Genomic DNA, 15576 nt, shown 5'->3' on the forward strand with positions numbered 1-15576 from the left:
ATGTATTTTCATTCATAATGGAAAATCAGGGATCACGTAGTTCTTAAAGAACCTTTTAGAAATTGTTGATTTGATTTCTTGTTGTTTTTTTATAATTATGAAAACATTTCTATGTTTTTAGTATTTTTAATTATTTGGAAATGGATGACATGCGACGCTAACGATCAGACAGACATAACAAGCAAACAAAGATAATTATTTTTTATTTTTGGTTCTTTATATTTTTTTAGAACAAAAATATTTTTTTTAAGATTTTGAGTAAAAAATTTGTAAATAGTCAAAAATAATGTACCTAACAGAAAATGTCAAAGTTATGTGTAAAAAAAAAAGGAAATACACGTACAATATTAAAACAAAAAATAATAAAACTTGAGAATTCACAAATCACAAGAAATAAAGAAAAATTCACACATTGCATACTGATATAATTCTAGCCCTTAATTGTAATGAACAAGAAAATGAGTGAATTGGTCATGATAGCAATACATTATAGAAATCAATAATATTGATTCTAGTTATTAGAAGAGATATTGCTTCTAATTATTATAATTATATCTCTATTTTCTCTATTAGATACAAATGGTAGAAAATTTAAGAGTAAGAACGAAAATATGTTGGATTGTTTGGCTCATGAGAATGGTGTGATAATTAAAAAGGAATTGGGCTCTTCCTTTTTTTTTTTTCTTTTTTTTCATCTCTCTTTTTTTCTTTTTTTTCCTAAAATTAAAGTTTAAAAATCTTCGAAGAAATTTTTATTTCACATTTTTTTATTTACCATTAAATAATTTTTTTCTTAAATAAATTTATTCACCTGGAGGAAATTGTGTGTTGACAATATCCATTTACGACAGCGGTGAAAGTGGATAAAGTTTGTGTTTTTATTCCACTCCAACACAATTCTCTCCACCCATCAAACACCATCACCATTCAGCCTCTAGAACCCCATTTCTTCATCATTCTTCGTCGCCCTTTCGAACTCCATCATCTTCATGGCATCACCATCTCCAGCCTCTATTTTTCGCTTCTTTCACCATCGCTTTCACCATCCAAATACACAAACATATTCAAAAACTATCACTTTCCACTTTCATCTTCTTCCTCTCTACTATATTTCTCCTACCCAACTCCAATCACCTTTTGCGATCAACGCCTACCTCCATATAGTCATCTTCGCTTGCAAACGCGGTGATGCTCTAGTGAAAGGGGAAAGCCCTACACATTTGTTTAAAAAGAAAAGGGAAAGCATTAGTGACACCGACAACGTTGGTGATTTTGATCTACACGATGAGGTCACAAGGAGGAAACCTTCAGTTCTTTGTTTGGGTATCCTACAAGAGCAAAGAAGGGCATCTATGTTTTGGGAGAAGGAAGGATAACGAAGTATGTGACACCTCCAGTAGTGATAGGTGTTGTCAGCGACAATCTTGTGTGGAGGTGAAACTTGCAACAAGGATGAAACAATTATCTTTACCGAACATGGTCAAAATCATGAGAGGAGGAAATCCCCTTCTAGGGTTTAAGTGTGATTCATAATAAATCTATATTTGGACGAGAAATGTGTTGCTCTTTTTATCGACGAATTTATCAACTACAAATCTTTCGGTAATAAGCATTCTAAATTATTGACAGATTTTGTCAAAAAATTTTAAAATTTATAACTACCAACGAAATATAATATGTATTACCGATAAATTTATCTATGAATTTTATCGATAAAAATAAATTTTTCGGTAATTAAAAATTTAAAATTCATCAGTAAGATCTGTCAATAATTTAAATTTATAGACAAATTTATTTTTTTCAGTAAATTTTGTTAGTAATTTCAATAGTATAGTAAAAATAGTTAGGGATTTTAATCATAGTTTTTTTTTGCTGCTTTTATAAATAGTTTAATATATAAACATATTTTCAATGATCAGTAAAATAACTTAAGTGCTTCTACAAATTTCATTTTCAGACAAAACTTTGATGTATAAACATATTTTCAAATCTCAAATAAAAGACACGACGAGAAATGAAATTCGGTATGTGACGAGAAGAAAGTAATATGTTCATATTTGTAACTGATAAATAAGTCACTCTAGACTAACCTCATAGCCTCATATAAGTTAATAGAATACTTGAAATATTTTATTAGGTTAGTTCAACTCATTTTCTTAAACGGCTTCCAACTTAGATTCGCCATATACTGGGCAAACGAATTATTTGAACTTGAAAAATAAAATAAAATAAAATATCTTCTTTTATAGTTTAAATTATCATAATAAAATTAATTTTAATTTTAGATATAATTACTTGGTCTTAAGGCATTATAGTTGTGTGTACTATTAACTACTTTAATGCTAACACCTACTTAGTCTTTTTTTTTTTGTTCGTCAAGGTTGTCACTTTCGATTTACCATATTAAATTTAGGTGTTGGGAATGTGAGTTGATTATAATAAGCATGAAGTGATCCAGAAGGTTGAAGACCTAATCCAGAAAGAAAGGCAATCATGAATCGTGCATAAAGTATACTACATTCACACCTTCACCTACACACTTCAAATTAGGTCTATGATTTTAGTTTTTTGTTTTATAAGTTTTAAATTATAAAATATTTAGTTTAAGTGGTGTATCAAAGTTCTATAAAACATTTTATGTGATAAATGGAGTTGTATTAGTGGACTATAATATAATTTTCTCGTATTATTGGTTGGGAATGTTGTTTTACATTATTTTTATAAGTTGTAGGAAAAAATGTTTTATAATTTAATTTAGGAACAAAACGTATTTTTTTTATAATAATTCGGGGTTGAAAAATATGTTTAATCATTATTTTAAATTGACGTATAAGAAGAGAGAGAAGATTTGAATACAATTAATCACAAGTCATTCGTATAAAAGAAATAACACCAGATTGAACTCAAATTTTGAATGAGATATTCAAATCATATTTTGTTTCTATTTATACCTTATAGCAATACATTATAAAGTGTTGGAAAGACAAAAAAATAATAATAACCAGCGAAAACAAATTAAATCTTCCCTATATAATAATATGCACACAAAAAATAGTATACATAAAACAAAAGAAAAAAAAAGTTTAGCGTACACCAAAACTTTTTAATGAAATAAATCCAATATAGATGAAAAAACTAGTTTAATAAAATCTTCCACTAATAATAATTAATGAAAACACTACAAATTATTTTGAAACTTTTAAAGATGAAAAAAAAAATATTTTCTTTGGTAACAAGGTGAAAACAACATAACCAAATTTTAATGGATATTTAACTAAACAATCAAAGGAACCTAATATATGAAATGTAATATAAAATTTTTTCTCCAAGTTAATTTCTTTACATAGATGTACACATGATATATTAATTACTCTATTATTTTTCTTCGTCACTCTTTGAATACTTCTTTTAGTTTCTATATATTTGCTTTTATATCAATTTTCTCTTAAATTAGATAATACAGATCCATAAAAAAATACATTTTTTTCTTTTTTCTTAATTAAGTAAGTGTGAACATAATAAATTAATGATCCTATTTACATACAAAAAGAATTTGACAATATTTCATTTAATTATGTAATAAAAAGCTTAATTAATAAAAGATCAAACTTACAATTTTAGGTTGTGTTGGTAAAGTGAATATTTTGTTGAAATCAAACCAATTATACCCAAACTCTGGCATTTTAATTAAATCTTAGATTTTTTTCTAAATGGAATTCAAAGTAACCTCATGAAGCCTTATCCTGCGCACTCTTTTTCTCTTTTGTTTAGTCAAATCGGAATGTGAAAATGGTGCCTTTTTTTTTCTTCTGCCATCGCTTTGCAAGCAATATTCTGGACCAATTATTACTGGGCCCTTCCCATGGACTGCAGGCCCATTATTGTTTGTTTCTATTTTAATATCACCACCATCATCATCACTACTCCAAAACAATCAATAGTACTAATGTCATTGACACCCAATTCTTTTGTTTTTTAGAACACACCATCTATATCATTATTCAATGTCACATCAACAAGTTCAAAGTGATTTAAATTAATAGAATTATGATATTTAGATGACCCAATTAACATAATTGAAACAAAAAACTTAAGGATATTAGCTTGTGATATATGAAAAATTAACAAACATTATTGAAATTTGAGAGAACCAAAATCACGTAGTATTTGTGGAAAAAAGATGTAATTAAGTCTAGTTATTCACTTAATTACATTTTCAATTGAAGTTTTTTTTTTTTCGATTTAGCTTGGTCCCTCTTATTTTAGTTTTGTACTTTTGATCCGTATGTTAATTTTACCATTGTTATTTAAAGGAAATATGGACAAAAGTAGTGCCTACTACTTTAAATAAATATTACAAATTTAAACATGTATCTAATTCATAAAATTAGGTAAACATGTCTTTAGTTATTCAATTTATATTTTATATAATATAATCTTCAGCACTTGAAACTTACATTTTTTTTTTATAATATGACACTTGGACACGACTTAAATAAAGGTCATGGGATAACTTATAATCATTTATGTTACCATCGCACGTCTTGATAAACTAAAAATATAATCATTTACTAAATTTGAGAACATTAACTTTTTTATTTATTTGAGAAACTAAAATGTAAAAAAAGAAAGTTTCTTTCAAATCTCATAAACTAAAAACACAATTAATCAAACATTAAATGTCAAGAACAAATAAATCAAAATTGTTAAATGAAAACAAAAAGGAAAGCTAATCAGGGGAATGAAAAAGACTAAATTGAATTTCCATTATACTAGGACACCAAGATTATTATTATTATTATTATTTTTTTAATTTTGTCAATGTTCATATATATATATATATATATATATATATATATATATATATATATATATATATATATATATATATATATATAATCAAATTACACAGTTATAACTAAACCTAGCAAAAGTTCATTAGCTACCAAAACCTTCACCATCTTCTTGTTGTTGTGGCCACTTCAACAGTAGCCATGGCAGCCACCACCTCCTCCTCCACCAACGGCTTCTTCACTCTCCGATCAACAAGTAGCAGCGAAAATGGTGGCGAAAACAAGATCAGAGGTTGCGGAAAACCTGATGGGGTGGCCATGTGGTTCATCAATGGCGTCACCACAGCTTTCTTTGCCTCCTTGGAACATTGCTGCATCAGAATTGCCACCCAAGAAGATGTCGATGAGGCCAACGACGACATGCCGCTGATCCTCAACGACGGAAACCTCCGCCACCGCTCCGCCGCCGCCACCACCACCGGAAAACGAAAAGTGAAAGGAAAGAAAAGTTAACATTTTTCCTGTTGACCCACCCAATACTGAAAGTCAACGTCTCTCTTTTCTTGGTAAGTGTTGATGTTTTATATAATATAGTGTGAGGAAGTTCTTGGGGTTATGTAATTTCAGCATTGTGAATGAAAAATTGGACACCACTTTTCATTCATTGCTTTTGGATATATACAGAGAATGTTCTAAGTTTGATGGAAAAAAAAAATGTTCTTGTAAGCTTGATTGATTTCAAATGCTAAAAGGTTAACAACTTCAATTGGGTTTTCTGGTTGAAATTCTCAACATTCTTGAGATCAGTCAATGACTAATTTTTATTCAGCAATTTTAGTGACAGATTTTAAACTCAGAATTTGGATTGAGTTTCACTCAAACAAGGTAAATAGATCGATGAAGAGAAAACACCAGGAACATTTTTGAGTTCTGGTTTTGTGAGAAGAATTATCAGTTATTAAGATCGAGCACGCTCTAATAACTCTGAATCATTATGAGATAAACTTGAAGAAAAAGTTTAAGAGTAAAGATGGTTTAAAAATTTTTGTTTGAAAAAAAAAAAGCTGTTTCTGTGTTTTTGTGTCCCTAACATGTTCATGATATTCAATGATGTGGTCTTCTTGGTCATGATCATCGCCATCTTTCACCGGGTAAAGTTTCTTTTGCTTTTTTTCAACTTTCTTTTCCATCACAAAAGTGATACGAAGTCCGAGAAAAAGTGAATGTGCGTCAGAGTAGATCGAAATTATTGCTCCTTTTTCGAATTTCATCGTTTTTTTCCCTTTCACAAATATGGTAATAGGGTTATGACTTAAAATATATGTTTGCTCTGGTTTTTTAACTGTGATTAGAAAAAATGGAAATTTTTAGAAGGGAAAAAATTAGATGGATGTTGGGGAAATTTGGGAAGCACGTGAAGAAGATAAAAGGAAGATGATGATGATAAATTAGTATTTTAGAAAATACACTTTTAGGTAATAGAATAATTGAGTAGGTTAAATAGTAGTTATGTCATTATTATATAATAATTTAAGTTGGATTTTTATCCAAAAAAAACTAAAAAAAGTTCGATTTATTTATATTAAATTAAGTCATCATATTATTTAACCTAATAAACACTCTTATTAATACTTATTAAATACTATTTGAGTTAGCTCTAAAAATGTTTAAAGATTACTATTTGACTAGTTACAAGTTAAATTCAAAGGTGTTTGACATTTTAACATGAGGATAATAGAGAGAAAGTTTAGGAATTGAGGCTAGGACTGAATCAATATATGAAAAACCTTCTTAACTTTACAAATATGCATTTCCCATATGTAAAAGCCTTAACTTCAAACCATAACTTAACCAATAAAAAAAATACAAAAACTCAATAGTTAATTAAGATTTGTATAGAAGAATAAATTTAGGAAGAATGGGATAATGTTTAGGAGAAATTTATTTTGTCTTTTACAAATAGATGGTTGTTGATAGAGAATTTTAATAATTAGTATGCAAACATATCATTAGTTTAATTTTATTCGTAAAAATTTTAAAATATGAATTATAATAAACTAAAATATTTTAAATATTTTTTTGTCCGAATATTCCTATTTTTAATTGAGAATATGTATGTTATTTTAATTAGACAATGTAACAATGATATCAATTTTAGTATTCAAAACAAAATATTTATTTAAAAAACTTTATATATATATATATATATATATATATATAATATCATATTATAGTATGCATAAGAAGAAAACAAATGCACACGTAATATATTTTACATAATTAGTAAATTGATTCAGGGAAGTAAAGTGTTGGAAAATTAGAATTCAAAGTAAAACATGCTTTTTGAAAACGATATTTTCATGTATAATTAAATATTATATTATAAATCTTATAAAGATAATTACTTAATACTGATAGGAATAACATAAAAATATTATAAATAATAAAAACATGGAAAGAATAAGAGGTTGTAAAAAGTATAAATTTCATATAATTATGATGATGGTTTTGTAGGTGTATAAGAGTTTTTGTTGGTGTTGAAACCACCTTTTGTTTTTACAAGTTTTATGTGGGATTCATGTTATATTAACAAAATTCTCCATTTTTTGTGATCTTTGTGTAGTGTTTGCATGTTCCCTTTGAGATGGCTTATCTTTTTTCATGTTTTTTTGATTCGCTTGAATTGAAATAATACTTTTTCTCCACGTTGTGTTCTCTTTAAAATAACCCTTCTTCTCCATATTGCAGATCCTATTTGAAGTAACTATTATTAATCAATGGTGACTTTTGAATGATGTTATTTGTTTTTCATTTCTTTAATTTGAAAATTATTCTCGGCTTTAGCAAACATATTCTTGTTTAATTCGGTTTAATGTGTACTCTTTCAAATCTTACATTTTTTTTTTAAGTATTTTGTCACGCACTATTTGTATTTATTATTTTCAAATTTTTATCTTACCTAATAATTTTCTAACATTGAGCTATGTAACTTTAAACATCTCTTATTGAATATAATATCTCATATTATTTTAATAATTAGTTGAAGGTTAAGATATTATTTTATCTCATGCTTGATTTTTTATTTTATTTATGACCATTTAAAATAATTGAGTCATTCTAAAAAAAATGAAAACTTTTTGAGAATCATGTTTTTTTTCATATTATAATCTTGTAATATACTTTTTTATTTTTGTCGAAAAAAAATATCGAGCATTATCGTCTTTATCATAAAGAATCACTCTACTGACAAATAAAATAAAAATAAAAAATACGATAAACCATAATTGTTATTTAGTGACAATCAATAACTATGAAAAATTTTATACAACACATATATTACTCTACCATAACATTTAATCCCAAGTTTATTCAAAATATAATAAAATATTCTAAATGACTACATTTGATAATAATTATTTAACATAACTTCATCTTGACATATTTACTAATAAACCGTCTTAACTCATTATATATATATATATATACTAAAAGAAGTATAATTAAGAAAATAATGACCAATTAATCTAGATTTTTTTTTTCTATTTTACCTAGCATGTTTTATGATTTTTCATCATTGTGACCTATTTTAACATCTTTAGGTTAAAATTTCAATTAAAAACATTCAAATATTTATTATTTTATAATTTTTTTTGTCTGTCTAGTCTATTGTAGAATGAATACTTAGAACATTAAGATCAAGGGAGAGAGAAATGTAGTAAAAATTGTTATTATTATTTGATAATTAATATAATAATTTTTTAAAGTAATCACACATGCTAAAAGAAATAATTAATTCAATGAATTTATTAAAAATTTTAAAACAATGTTATTAATGTACTAATGTATCTTACTATTAATAACTTGTAACATTAATTTCTCATTATTTATTAATAAACATATTTATGATATTTAAGAAATATAAACATGGAAAAATTTAGGTTTGATAGAAAGTATAAAATAATTTATAAAAAGAGCATAACTTTTTTCTCATAGATTATACTCTTTTATGTTTAATTGACATTTATGTGTCATTTCCTAGAAATAATTTATACATAGGACAACATGTGTAAAAACGAATTTAGCCTCATTTGATGAGTACCTAATAAATTTATACTGTGATTTTTTTTAGACAAAGTCTGATCCTATCTATATTGCTCAATAGATCATTTTGAATTGTTTTAACAAAGGTAAGAATAAAGAAACTAAAATTTTTTAAATAAAATATGAAATATGTATATGATAGTAATGAAATTAATATTTTAAATATAAGTTAATAGTAAAAAATCTACAGGAATAAGTGTTTATTTTGAATTTAGGATAAAAAGTTCATCTTATTTAATCCAATAGGAGTTGAAAAAAAAATATTTATTATAATTTTTAAATTAATTGGAGTTTGAGTTAAATTTTGCTTATAACATGAAAAAAAAATAAAAATCAAAGGCATAATATTCAATGGAAACTGAAAATTAGTTGAGTAAAATATTATAGCACGAACCACGGTGACGCAGGAACGACAACAATGTCTTGACCTGAGAAGCGCACCACCACGCCAATGACCGGAACGACAACGACGTCACGAACTCTGGCAACAACGACGGCGTGGCGAACAGAGAGAACGACAGCGCCGTACGAACAGAGAGAGCCGCCCGCGAGGAGAGGGAGAGGAGAAGAAGGAACCTAAATGCGGTGAGTTTTTGTTTATTTCCGCACACGAAACGACAATCAATGGCGTCGTTTCCGTAGTTAACAGTTGAGCATGCTATCTATGATTTTGACAGTATTTTTATGCTTCGTTTTTATGTTTGGTTCTAGGATTGGGGTTTAGGATTTTGTTCTCTGCTTCTTTCTTTTTGTGACCGCTTTTTGCTTCAGTTTTTTTCTAAATTTGTGGCTGGTTCTGTGTTATGATGGAGGCAATGATAAGGATATGGTGGTTACAGGATTTTTGGCTTGGTGGTTGCAGAATGAACTTTACAAGTTGTTCTTGAATAGTTTGTTCTATGCTCTGCAACCGCTTCGTACTGTGTCTTTTTAGAGTCTGACGATCTCAACTAAAATCAATAATGTAAAAGCCATTCAAGTTTAGTTTGAAGGTATTTGATCATCAATATAAACTATACTTCTGATCATTTTTTTTTGGAAATATGACGAAAGTTTCAATTTATTGGTTTTAAACTAAAGTTCCCTTTTCCCTTCTCACATGCTCTTAGACAGAACAACCTTCCAAGTAGAAAATGCCGAAATTGTTCCTGATATAGACCCGGTATTTGACTGCACAATTGTTATGACACTTTATCTAGCTCAACTAAAAACCTTTTCAATCCAACAAGGCTACACCATAAACACCTTTTTTCACTATGTGAAATGCAGTTTCATGCAGTATGTTGTTAGTATTGTTGTTTCTTTTTGTTGATTATTGGATAATTTAACTTATGCTAGATGGTGCTCATTGGAATTGTAGATAGTAACATTGAGAAGTAAGTTGGATTAGTGATGTTGATGTGTAATCGGTGGTTAGGAAGAACAAGGGATCGTTACTGTTACCACGGTGAGTTTCTGATCCGATGGATGACGAGCAGCAGGAGGGTCCAAGATAGGAGCAAGAAGAAGAGGGTTCACGACCTTGAAGTCGTAACCGAGAAATGGAAGATAGTCTCCAAAATCATTTACTTAATGGAGCTTCTGAAGCAAGAGCCCGAAATGATTATTCCTGTTCGCTCCCTAGAGAATCACCGCAGGCAAATCAACCTCCCTAAGCCCCACCGAATCTCTGATTTCCTCCGCAAAACCCCCAAACTCTTTGAACTCTACAAGGACCAAAAGGGGGTCCTATGGTGCGGCATGACCCCAAAAGCCGAGGACTTGATGGAACAACAGCAAAGGGTCATCGAGGATCATGCTGACAAGGCTGCGGAATATGTTACAAGGTTTCTCATGATGTCAGTGGAGAAACGTCTTCCGTTGGAGAAGATTGCTCACTTTAGAAGAGATTTTGGGTTGTCCTTGGATTTTAGAGTCCATTGGGTGCACAAGTATCCTCAACATTTTAAGGTGGTGAAAACACTTGATGGGATTGAGTTTTTGGAGCTTGTGTCTTGGAATCCTGAATGGGCAATTACTGAGTTGGAGAAGAAGGTGGTGAGAGGAGTAGCTGGAAGTGGAAGTGAAAGTGAATTCCCTGGCGTGCTTTCAGTTCCGTTCCCTTTGAAGTTTCCTTCAAATTATAAGAGGGTATATCGGTACTATGCTGAAAAGATTCAGCATTTTCAGGAGATGTCTTATTTGTCTCCCTATGCAGATGCCCGTGGACTTAAAGCTGGTTCTTTGGAGTTTGATAAAAGGGCTGTTGCTGTTATGCATGAACTGCTTAATTTCACTATTGAGAAGAGGTTGGTCACTGATCACCTTACTCACTTTCGTTGGGAGCTTGTGATGCCTCAGAAGTTGATGAGGCTTCTGCTGAAGCATTGTGGGATCTTCTATGTGTCAGAGAGGGGGAAGAGGTTTAGTGTGTTTTTGACTGAGGCTTATGAGGGTTCTGAGCTCATTGAGAAATGTCCCTTGGTGCTATGGAAGGAGAAGGTCCTAGGGCTTGTGGGTTACAGAGGGAGGAAGAAGAAGTTAGAGGTTTGTAGTGAGGGGTCTGATGCGGAATGTTATGATGATTTGGTTTCGGACCAGTGTGATTCTGAAATGGGGGAGTTGCATGTGCAGATTGATCAAACTGGTACCTTGGATTATGAGGATCCTTTACTTGAGGATGATCTTGAGATGGATGTTGGAGAGATTGCTCACACTTATCGAAAATTTGAAAACTCATGAGGTCAGAGTGTGTTCCAATTTCGATAGAGATAGATAACTGCTTCATTTTTGAGGATTGTATTCCTTGATGTAACATCAAACTCTTGGGAGAATGCAATTGTTTACCTTAATGCATCAAATTTTGAGGGTTACTTTTGATTTTCATTGGAAGTAGATTTCAAATTGCCTGTTTGGTGTTGCTGCTGTTTCATTTGGTCGAATTTGGTCTCCGTTCTTGGAATTTGGTGAACCATTATTTTAGTAGTGCAATTTCAATCAACATGTTAAGATGACTTCCATATTTAAAGGAAATGCTGATATGACATTACACAACACACCCACCTCATCACTGTACTGCCACATCAACTTTTGCATTAAATACTGGATGTAAGTTAGCAGATAAACAAAAAAGAGAAGATTAAAATAGTGAAAACCAAAATTGACAAACAAAAAAATGGGCGATGGGTGGGGACTAAATTCGAGAAATGACTCGATAGTAAAGGATAAAGAATGTTATTAAATACTTTCTTTAAAAAATCTTCAAAATAAGGTATGATTATTAAGAAAATATTGGTGAACCTAGTGGGTGTGTTGTATGGCATGAATACTTCACTTTATATTGTTGTTTTCCTCCAAAATATAGAGATTGATAGTGTATTGGTAGTTTGGTGCCTCAGGAGCTGAACAACAGACCAAGTGTAATTGTATACTGAGTAGTGTAGCGCTTATAAGGGCAAGTTGAAAAGCTAAAACAGACTGAAGAGATCTTCTTGGAGATGCTTGATGTGGAATGTGATAAAGATGAAGTTGTTTGTAGTACCATGCTTTCATCGTATGCCAGATGGGGATGCTACAAGTTTATGTTGTCTTTTTATTCTACTGTAAAAGAAAATGGGACAATTCTCTCTGCTAGTGTCTTTAACTTTATGTTGTCTTCGCAAAAGAAATCACTCCTTAGAGTTGTTGTACAGATGTAGAAGGATATGGTAGAAGATGGGGTGATACCTAATAGTTTTTTATCTATGCAGTGGCCATTGGCTCACTTGTCAGGGGCTGCTGAATATGCTTTCAAGACCTCTGATGAGATGAGGAATAATGGAGTTAGACCTGAGGAGGTAACACAATCTGTGTAGTTTGGTTTTCATTGAGTCCACAGTAACAACATGGCAGATTTCAAGGCATCTGCTTTAAGTCCTTTAAACTTTTATTTCTTTTAAATGAGTATATTTTTGGAGGATCTTTGTTTGGAAATGGCATTATTGGTTTGGCATTGGCTTTCACATATCCTTTTTGTTGTTCCTTACATAGTTCTTCTGTCCACACAATTTCTAGATTGTTCAAGATTCCACTGTTTTATTTCTTTTTTAGATTTTTTAGATTTTTCAATGACTTGTAGTAGGGCGCATGACGCTATTTCATCTAATATATCTGTTATGTGTGCTGCAGGTTCAGTCTTTATTTGTTACGTTGTTATGTAGCTGTGTCTTGATGGAATTCATTTGTTAGCCATATTCAGAGTGTGTTGGGTGCATCCTAGGTCCTTGGGCCAGTCTTGTGTGATCAGTTTTGCTGGTTCATGTGAGCAGTTTTATGGTAATCTGCTAGCTATGTTATTCTTTGAGAATTAAACTTTATTTTTAAGCTGTCTACTATAGCATGGAATTGTGAAAAATCATATGTAATCTGTTATTTTGAGAAAATGTGAAAGTGACAACCATTTTAGCTTCTTGTTATTTTGCATTTGGTAGATAATTTTGTGTGTAATTCGTTTCTAGGAAAACATCTGTATGCTTAGAATTTTATACACACGAGTCTTGAAGAAAACCTGGAGCTTGACACTGCGCCTTCATTAAAGCCATGCTTGAAGCAGGTTAATATTAAGTATCTTGCATGAACAGGATAGATATAATGAAACAGGAGGCTTGCAGCAAATTGAATTTTGCATCCAGTATTTTTTACCTAAAAAGTTCTTCTGGTGTTGCTCCATCAATTGAAGCATCCAACACAATGATAAGATGAATTTGATTTTGTTTTACCAGATTTTCATCACAAAATCTCCAGTTTTTGTCATTTTTTTTGTTTCATGTTTATGATCTCTTTGCTCATTAACTTATATATTGCTCTAAAGAAACTCCGGTTTTAGGATTATGTATAATTTATATGTGAATTTTAGTCAGATCCCGGTAATGGTTATTTGCAGTTCATTGGTTCTGCATTATCATATTTCCTGCATTGAACAACATCAAATATTTTTCATTTCTGGCATCATATAGTTTGTAATTGTTGAATAATGTCTATTTCAGATCAACAACATTTATTTTACTTGTTTACACGCAATGCTTTGCAAAATAAATATATGAAATCACTTAAATACTTCTCGTTTTTACAACTCTATTGAGAAGCAAACAAAATTTCAAAACTATATTCCAAGAAAACAAATAAAAAATATTAAATTATTCACTTTCATTGTTGAGAATAACAAACAGGGTGATGATAGACAAACACCCTCAATTCATGTACATGCCTATCCAACCCCAATCACATCAGATTTTTATTTTAAAATATATAACAAATTACGAAGAATCACCTACAGAATTAAAATACTATTTTTTTATTAGGTGTTTATAGGAGTAGAAATAAATAAAAATATTCATGTAAATTTTTTTAAAAACCATACCACTTAGTTAGAATACTTGTCATTATACTACAAGGACTCACATATCAATAATATTAATAAATACGATTTTATTATGAAAAATTATTCACATAAACTTATTCGCAAATTAGGAATAAAAATAATAACAAATAATTTTACTGTTAAATTTATTTTTAAACTAGTTTCCATTTGCGACAGAATTGATTCCATCTATTCAAAAAAGTTTTTTACGATTTTGTTTTTTAAACAAAGCAGTAAAAAATAAAATAAAATAATTTTTGTTATGAAATAAAGTTAATAATAAAAAGAAAAAAGAAAGAGAAAAAGAGAAAATAAAAAACAACTTTTAGGTATATTTTTATGTATATCATTACAAAAAAAGATACATATTTATATACATAAAAGATAACTCAAAAAATATAACTTCAGGATTACAATAATTAATACAAACAATTTAAATAATATCAATAATAATCATGAATAATTATTAACAGTACAATAAACATTTATTAGTTTCATGACGATTTTAATTACAGTAAACCATTGTTTTGTCAAATGATTGAATCTATGTAAAGTTTTGGGTACAATTAAGAATGTTGGAGTGACATCTAATTGTAAAGTTCTCATACTTAAGCATATCATATACGCAATTGGTTCCCTCACTTTGTTCTTCGCATTTGATTAAGTTTTTGTGATTTTGGAAGAAAAATGACAAAATCAGAAAAATAAAAAAAAACGGGACACTCACTTTCATACTTTACATTATTGAACACTCTTCTCATCACTTACACAATCTTGTGTTAGAGATTCCCATATATAATAAGAAGGGGAAATTGTTATCATTTCATCCCATTATAAATAAATATCATTAACATTAATTTTAAAATGGAGATATATTTTATATTTTTAATAAAATAGTATTCACATTTTTTTTCTTGATTTAAAAGTAAACATCCGTATCCCTCATGTTCTTAATAAATAATGATTACTTTATGATGTTTTTAATAACTGATATTAAAAAAAATAAAAGTATTTATAAATACTATATATATAAAAAAAAGATAAAAGTGTCTACCTAAAACTAAAATAAAAAAATACCTCCAAAAAGAAACGATAATGTAAATCATTGTATGAACCACTGAACACCATGTAAGTATGTTATTTTTTTATAACAATAAAATTATTATTATTATTATTATTATTATTATTATTATTATAAAATTAAAATAATTTTTGTACACTGTTGCTAATATTTTTTATTTATTTTTTTGGTATTTCTGTAATTGTAAAAGTGATTAAATTTAAAAAAACAGTCAAATAAAAGAA

General features: G+C 29.2%; 2 protein-coding genes across 11 annotated transcripts; both read left to right on the top strand.

Annotated features, from left to right (window-relative positions):
* Positions 1 to 4909: 4909 nt before the first annotated feature.
* Positions 4910 to 5585, top strand: LOC146884028 (uncharacterized). Its single transcript, XM_085665531.1, has one exon. The coding sequence runs from the start codon at positions 4995 to 4997 to the stop codon at positions 5304 to 5306; it is 312 nt and encodes a 103-aa protein (XP_085521657.1). The 5' UTR covers positions 4910 to 4994; the 3' UTR covers positions 5307 to 5585.
* A 3656-nt stretch (positions 5586 to 9241) lies between these two features.
* LOC114193025 (Ubiquitin carboxyl-terminal hydrolase family protein) lies at positions 9242 to 13817 on the top strand. Of its 10 annotated transcripts, none has more exons than XR_003606203.2 (5): positions 9242 to 9479; positions 10255 to 11616; positions 12623 to 12709; positions 13041 to 13187; positions 13370 to 13817. XR_003606203.2 is itself a non-coding variant. In XM_028082718.2 (3 exons), the coding sequence occupies exon 2, from the start codon at positions 10287 to 10289 to the stop codon at positions 11613 to 11615; it is 1329 nt and encodes a 442-aa protein (XP_027938519.1). In that variant the 5' UTR covers positions 9242 to 9479; positions 10255 to 10286; the 3' UTR covers position 11616; positions 12259 to 12449. The 10 variants fall into 10 exon arrangements, 3 of the variants coding, with proteins under 3 accessions (XP_027938519.1, XP_027938518.1, XP_027938517.1); XR_003606202.2 differs by lacking the exon at positions 13370 to 13817 and adding an exon at positions 9734 to 9886 and having other exon boundaries at positions 13041 to 13322; XR_003606201.2 differs by lacking the exon at positions 13370 to 13817 and having other exon boundaries at positions 10233 to 11616; positions 13041 to 13322.
* The last annotated feature ends 1759 nt before the right edge of the window (positions 13818 to 15576 follow it).

Source organism: Vigna unguiculata, chromosome 8 (assembly GCF_037176805.1).
Source record: "Vigna unguiculata cultivar grain cowpea cultivar isolate G323 ecotype 2 chromosome 8, ASM3717680v1, whole genome shotgun sequence".
Lineage (NCBI taxonomy): Eukaryota > Viridiplantae > Streptophyta > Magnoliopsida > Fabales > Fabaceae > Vigna > Vigna unguiculata.

Excerpts from the sequence above, each read along its gene's own strand:
- LOC114193025 (XM_028082718.2), top strand. The coding sequence starts at position 10,287 with ATGTTGATGTGTAATCGGTGGTTAGGAAGAACAAGGGATCGTTACTGT.
- LOC146884028 (XM_085665531.1), top strand. The coding sequence starts at position 4,995 with ATGGCAGCCACCACCTCCTCCTCCACCAACGGCTTCTTCACTCTCCGA.